The 7306-nt window shown below is 41.8% G+C and overlaps 2 protein-coding genes across 2 annotated transcripts; both read right to left on the reverse strand.

Annotated features, from left to right (window-relative positions):
• Positions 1-911: 911 nt before the first annotated feature.
• LOC148355707 (alpha-2-HS-glycoprotein-like) lies at positions 912-2970 on the reverse strand. Its single transcript, XM_088349670.1, has 7 exons — positions 2724-2970; positions 2547-2657; positions 1715-1799; positions 1455-1624; positions 1285-1401; positions 1140-1220; positions 912-1081 (listed from the first exon to the last, which is right to left on the reverse strand). The coding sequence occupies exons 1-7, from the start codon at positions 2928-2930 to the stop codon at positions 917-919; spliced, it is 936 nt and encodes a 311-aa protein (XP_088205796.1). The 5' UTR covers positions 2931-2970; the 3' UTR covers positions 912-916.
• A 1413-nt stretch (positions 2971-4383) lies between these two features.
• On the reverse strand, positions 4384-6721 carry LOC148355708 (antihemorrhagic factor cHLP-B-like). The gene is made up of 7 exons (XM_088349671.1): positions 6477-6721; positions 6293-6403; positions 5317-5401; positions 5075-5244; positions 4900-5016; positions 4756-4836; positions 4384-4695 (listed from the first exon to the last, which is right to left on the reverse strand). The coding sequence occupies exons 1-7, from the start codon at positions 6684-6686 to the stop codon at positions 4540-4542; spliced, it is 930 nt and encodes a 309-aa protein (XP_088205797.1). The 5' UTR covers positions 6687-6721; the 3' UTR covers positions 4384-4539.
• Positions 6722-7306: the final 585 nt, after the last annotated feature.

Below are 7306 nucleotides of genomic sequence, written 5' to 3' on the forward strand. Positions count from 1 at the left end.
ACCCTTTTGACATGCAGGTAGATTATGTACAGTTCCATGCTTTGTTTTCAAAAAGAGCATCGAAAAGTTAACACTTTGAGCTCAAATTACCCATGGGTTATATCAACCATGTACCTGTAGATGTTAAAAATGTCATTGTGCTGTGATTAATGCATCGCATTCAGCAGCCAACCATACTATAAACAGCGTGCTATGTATGCATTAAATAGACAAGAGTGTGCGCTTTTTAACAATGCTAAAGCACTTGGCATGTTCACCCTGCGCTCCTTCAAAGAGACAATTAGTTGAATACCTTTCCCACCAAACAATTCCAATAAAAATGTGTTGACTCAACTACCATAAGTTCGCCGTTTGAATCAAAGTAGATCATGACCTTTTCTGCAAAATTTATGGGGCCAACTCAACCCAGTGATCATGACCTTCTAATGGCTGACAGGATGGAAAGGAATTACTTAGCAAATGAAGCACTGCATTAGTTTAGACAGAAAAATTAACCGTAAGGTTTGTTTTAACACCTCAGACTAATCCAATAAGGATTTAAACCTATTTGCTTGGCAAAAGGGAGAGAAACAAGGTTTATTATGATTCAGGAGCTCCGATAAGAATGTGGGAGAAGTAGATGGGGGGGTTAAATGAAGTGGATGGCTGCTTTATGCTTCCGTCACTGCCAGACCCTGGAACAACTTTGTACACCATTGCCTGCATCAGTAACCCTGTCACCACTCAATTCATTTTTTTTTTTTTTTACAGAGGAAATTATTGACCAAATAGTCACAACGACTAATTTACAAGGGGATGGCATGATAATGCATTAACCATTTAGATATACATAATGGTATACATTTCAAATATTCCTGATTTGAATGAGGCACTATAACAAGCAAACTTGAGTCAAACACTACATGAAAACAGCAAGTTAATGTAACAATTTTATTTCTGGTTCAAGCACAAAGGGGCAAATGTGATGGAGGGACGGTACAGTAGTGCCCAGCTGCATTTTGCATCGGCAAGCTTCAGCACTTTGGTGGAACAGCGGCTTGCAGACTGGCTCCGGCTCCCCAGCTGGAAGAGGCTCAGAATTCTGGGGCGAGCAGAACAATTAGGCACTCTAACTGGAGTTTAAGCCGACATGGACTTACTTGTGGGGGATAGGTCTCACAGTCCAGCTCTCCCACTTGTTTGTGGGTGTTGTAGTAGGAAGCCTGACAGTATACGTGATGCTGCCAAAGACAAACAAGTCATTGGCTATCCAATTGTGGCCTCATCTTCAGCCACAATACTTACAGCGCGATCAGGGCACAGGGGCCTGCAGGCATCCAATTCATTGGTGGTTTCTCGAAGGCATATAGTCTCCACCAGGCTGAACTTAAGCCATGTGATTGTGCCAATGGTCGCCACGGTCTGATAAAAACCATAAATGGTCAATATTTCTGGAAACGTGGCAAGACACTCACCTCCTCTGTCAGTTGAGCCACTTCCTGCAGCCTGAAAAAGTGCTTCTGTTTGCTCTGCTGGTTAAAGCGGGTCAGTGCATCGGTCACTGCAGCGACACCCGTCGGGTCATTCAAAGGCAACAACTTGGGGCAGGTGGGGCAAAGGGTAAGCATCTCTTCCTCGGTGTGGTCTGAAACCAGAAAATCAAAAAGTTCAGTGTACAATTGACTATGATAACCAGCTAGGTAAAAAGTCGAACTAAACGGTAACTTGCATTGACCTGGTCTGGTGGTACAGTCATATTTAGTGATTTTGGCCACACCCCACATGACCCAGAACTCAATGCTGCAGGTGGCTGTGGCACCCTAAGAAACAAAAAAGCCATGTCATAAATCAGGGGTGGGCAAACAGAGTCACAGGCTGTAGCATGTTAAATTTTGGTGGTGCAGCAGCAAATTACTTGCATCAAGTCCAGCATTTGCAATACAGGAGGAAAATTTAATATACTTTCAGTTCTGTACATGTTACATCATTTCACATTTGTTAAGACCATCTTCATAATTGATTAGAAACTCAGAATTAAGACATTGTAATTAGTCTAGAAAAATAATGTCTTGTGGATGGAATATCCAAAATAGTAAATTATAATTACAGTAAAAATACTTGATTATCTCATCAGGCGGGATCCTAAACAGCCCAGGTCTTACACCTTACGGAAAATAGCCATCAATATTCTGCTCTTGCAGATAGCAAAAATTCATGTTGGGGAGGAAAAAAATAATTTAAATAGAGCTTCATAGGAATCGTTCATGATAGCGGTCCAACCCATGAGGCCAAGAATAACTGCACCATGATAAGGCACTTCCGAAACAAGAATTCCAATTTTTATCCAACCGATTTTTAATGATTCAACAATGTAGGATACATGCAATTCGCTCATTACCTTTCCAATTACAAAGGCTCAAAAAGGAAAAGTAATAAGACAACTTAAAAATGGGAGATATGCACTCATTTTAGTATTAATGATTTAATACATTACCATCGGTTTGAAGGATTCAGGTTACCAAAGCCTGTCATAGAAAGCACATCACAACTCAAACTTAAATATTTACCCTTTCATTCTGTCTCCACAATTCACATTCTTGCACAGGTTTGGGGTTAGTGAAGTGACATTTGGTTTGCACCAGCTTGACGTTCACATCGACGTGGCAACCTCCTGAGAACTGCACCACACATAGTACACTTTATTACCCCAGCCACATGCAGAACATGCTATGCACAGAACATACTTGTTGGTAAAGACTGCTCTGCACTTCTGCCAGCTTGAACTTGTATCCATGCTCATGCTTAGCATTGATATGCTGCACAGCCATACCTGCTGCCACCTTCACACTGTCCTCATCACAGGTCACAGATGGTAGCGTTTGTGACAATGTTGCCAAGCCGGGAAGCTCCAAAGTGCACCACAGAAGAACCACAAACAGGTAAGCTGCCATCGTGAAAACCAGGCCACATGCACTACCAGAGTAAAGGGTCACAGTCCTGTTTTAAGCTGCCTGGCAAACACCTGACACCTGTGAGCAAATTAACAGTGGGCTGGCCTTTAATCAATCAGCAATGATTGGCTATTTGAGTAATTAGCAGCTCAGGATTGCACTTTGACCTGTTCTATGCCACTGTCGCTTAAAGAAGTTATGATAGTCTGAGATTGTGGGATGAAAAAAATGTAGCTTTTTACTAGAAAGTTTTGTTAAAGAATATTCAGAATCTCATTGATATGACGGAAACAGGGTGATTGGCGCATCCGAGGCACAGTTCTGAGGTCATGGGTTCAAACTCAGCTACCAGCCTTCCTGTGCAGACTTTGCATGTTCTCCCTCTCCGCTTTCTCCCACATTCCCAAAACATGCGTGGCAGGTTAATTGGCCGGTCCAAATTGTCCCTAAGTATGGGTGATTTGTAATTGTGTACCCCTGTGACTGGCTGGCAACCAATTCAAGGTGTCCACTGCCCATTTTCCGAAGTCGTCTGGAATGGGCTCCACCACCCCCGCACTCTTGAGGATAAGCAGTGCAGAAAATGGATGGATCATGAAAACCAATATTTTATAGAAATCTTTCATCGAACAATTGTATAATGTAACAGACCTACCAAATTCCATTGAGATTAGTTGGTCTGTTTAATTTATGCTCTTACACTGAAGGAAAAAAGTTCAGAATTTGTACACTTCTCGTCTCCAGTTGTGTGAAAAATTTCAGTAAATGAGATAGTGTAAGAAATTAAGGGACTGTATGTATTTAGCAACGCATAGCGGTAAAAACAACTTAAATTCATGATCACGTTATCCTTTAGTATGTAGAGATGATTGCATTTTACTTAGAAAATAACTTTTGCAAATTTTCTAGGAGGAACCAGAAAAGCCCATGAGAGTTTGGCTAAAAATAGATCCAATGGAGTTATTTTAGTCTTGTGATTTATGGTGTGTGTTTAACTACACAATGACATTTGAGCAAATACTTGCTTTACATTATGCACTTTTCTAGTTTAGACTAATCAAGTGCAATGGCCAAAGTTATTTATATATACACCACAGCCATATCCCCCTAGTGGGAGGTGGCTAGAGTAATTTCTCTTTTTGGGAGACTGATTCAGAGGAGAGGATTCCCTGCCCCCTCGCTCAACCCAACTGAGGTGTTGGGAGTTATTGAGTGACCAAGCCCCCCAATTCCAACCCCTAATGATGAACACCAAGCAGAGAGGCAACGGGTACCAATGTTTAAGTCTTGGGTATGACTCGGCCGAGACTTGAACCACAACCTCCCAGTCTCGGGGCAAGCGCCATGACCCATGGCCACAGAGCTGGTTTACTAAATTACAAAATGGCCAACTTTGAAGATAATGTATAATTTCCAGTCTCAAAAACTTCGTTATAAATGCACTCAAAACAGATTACATGAAGGTTTTTTATTTTATTTTGAGTGCAATTACACTCATATTTCATGAAGAGCCATACAAATGTGCCTTGACTTTGGAAAAAGGTACTGGTAAATAAAGCCATAATTAGCAGCCAAGAGTCAAATTTGTCTTAAACAGGAAAAGCACATTCTAAATCATTTTATTTGTAAGCGGGTATGGGCAGATGTGGTGGAGGGATGGCACAGTAGTGCCCAGCTGCATTTTGCAGTGACAATCTTCAGCGCTTTCGTGGAACAGCGGCTTGCAGACGGGTTCCGGTACACCAGCTGGGAGGGGCTCCAAATTCTGAGGAGATTAAGACAATGAGGAACTCTAGTTGACATTTTTGGCTTACTGCAGACTCACTTTTGGGGGGTAGGTCTCACAGTCCAGCTCTCCCACTTGTCTGTGAGAGTTGTAGTAGGAAGCTTGGCAGTAGACATGATGCTGCAACAGACAAACGGTCATTGCATATCCATTTGTGGCCTCATCTTCCCGCTCAAAACTCACAGCTCTGTCAGGGCAGAGAGGCCTGCAGGCATCCAAGTCTTTCGTAGTTTCTCGGGGGCAGGTGGTCTCCACCAGGGCGAACTTGAGCCATGTGATGGTGCCGATGGTTGCCATGTCCTGACAAGAGCACCAAAAATGAACTCAAATAGGGTTAAATGGGTCAAGATGTGCTCACCTCCTGCGTCAGCTGAGCCACTTCCAGCAGGCCAAAGTAATGCTGATGTTTGTTCTGCTGGTTGAAGCGGGTCAGCGCATCCTGTACTGCTGAAACGCCCGTTGGGTCGGTCAAAGGCAACAATTTAGGACACTTGGGGCAAAGAGTCTGCATCTCTTCCTTTGTGTGGTCTTTATATAAAAAAAAATGTCCAAGGGGTTTAAGATGCTAGTCAAGTCTCAAAGTCTTAAATATATTTGGACCTGGTCTGGTGGTGCACTCATATTTGGTGATTTTGGCCACACCCCACATGACCCAGAACTCAATGCTGCAGGTGGCTGTGGCACCCTAAGGGAAACAAAATTAATCACGTCACAGTGTAGGCAAGAGCTTGCCTTTAAAAATATCCAGCCTGACCGATAAATCACAATTTGAGGACTGAGGAAGAGGTGATCAACGAAAAAAAATTCAAACTAGTCTTGACATAATCCAAAGGCTGCACAAACATTATACAGCATTTTTTGCTTTCCAGGAGGTTACATTAACCAACATTTATCATTGACGGGAAAACTAAGGCAGACTTGGCGCATTGAAAATTAGGCCATAAACTGCAGCAGCGAGTCTTTAATCTAGCACAGCACTTGAGGGAGAGACTAAACTATGAGCCTTGAAAGAGGGGAAGAAAAAAAAAAAAAAAATAAGACATTGCTTGGAGAGAGAAAAAAAAAAAAAACTACCTCTTGGAACTGAAAAGCACTACTTTTTTAAGAGGATGCAATATGTGAACAAAAGAGTTTACCAAGTAAAATTAACTATTCCTTGTTAAAATTTTATGAGGCATTTTATTTAGATGTTTCACAGCAGTAAATATTTTATAATAAATTGTTTCAGCCAATTCAGCCAACTGAAGGCCTAGGTGCAGAGTGCACAGCCAATCACTATGCTAGTGTTGAGAAAGGATACAGATTTGTTTCTTGCATGTCACTGCCCACACCATTACCTACAACACTGGCAGGGCATCAAATGCCTTTTTAAAAAAAAAAATTGATTATACACAGTCAGCAAGAAAATCCCATCCCAATTTAAATGGTTCAGTTCATTCTTTAACACACTTTAAGCAAGATCGGGGCGGAAATTCGGGTCAGTTTAATGCATTTTATTTAAAAAAAAAAAAAAAAAAAAAGTTTAAGAGCTTACCTCTGCAGCAGTTTTAGTTCTAGCAACTCTGGACTAGCTTACCCGCTCATTCTGTCGCCACATCTCACACTCTTGCACCGGTTTGGGGTTAGTGAAGTGACATTTAGTCTGAACCAGCTTGACATTGACATCAATATGGCAACCTCCTGAGAACTGAACCACACATTTTGCTTGATACCACAGCCACTCTTAAAAAGATGCTTAACATGCCATGTAAAGGCCTCACTTGTTGATAAAGGCTGCTCTGCACCTCCTGCAGCTGGAACTTGTAACCGTGCTCATGCCTGCCATTGATATACCGCACTGCCATGCCAGCTGCCGCCTTCGCACTGTCCTTATTGCAAGTCACGGATGGCAACGATTGTGCAGCCGCTGCAACATTTGCAAGCGCCGTGATGCACCACAGAAGACTCATAACCAAGCAAGCAGCCATCATGACCTACAATCCAAATGCATGTGTGGAAGACAATACGTTTTCGCTTTTTAAACTATCTGATGATCAATCACGGAGGATAACCAATACCTGACACCTGTGAGGCCATTAGCAGCGGGCGGGTCTTCAATCTATCGCCATGGTGGCCACTCTTCTTTGCTTTGAGTTACATTTTGATTTGTCTGTGGCTTTCATTTAGGCACAGCAAGTAAAATATCAATAATTAATTAACAGAAGGAAATAAAATAAACTATTTGCACAAAAAACAGCAGTACAAAAAAAAAACTTAAATATTTTCCCAGAGGGAGTAGCTTTTAAGAGCCTACCCCTGTTCCCCTATACTCCCAGGGTTGGGTAGGTTTACTTTAACTGGATTACTTTCAATTACTTTTGGATTACTCCAATACCAAATATGCTAATAAAAGACAAAAGAAACTAAATATGAATTCATTTATGACTCACAACACGTGGTAAGCTTTCTCTCCTGGCTTTGATCTCTTTGATCTCCGGCAAAACTAACATAAATGTGACAGAAACAGAATGAAAATAAATCCAAAGAGCTTGCCAACATCATTTTTGCTGTTCCATGTATTCCGTTACTCCCCAAGCCTGCACAATATTTA

The sequence above is a fragment of the Urocampus carinirostris genome, chromosome 12, assembly GCF_059441175.1.
Source record: "Urocampus carinirostris isolate Australia breed hairy pipefish chromosome 12, RoL_Ucar_1.0, whole genome shotgun sequence".
Taxonomy (NCBI): Eukaryota; Metazoa; Chordata; class Actinopteri; order Syngnathiformes; family Syngnathidae; genus Urocampus; species Urocampus carinirostris.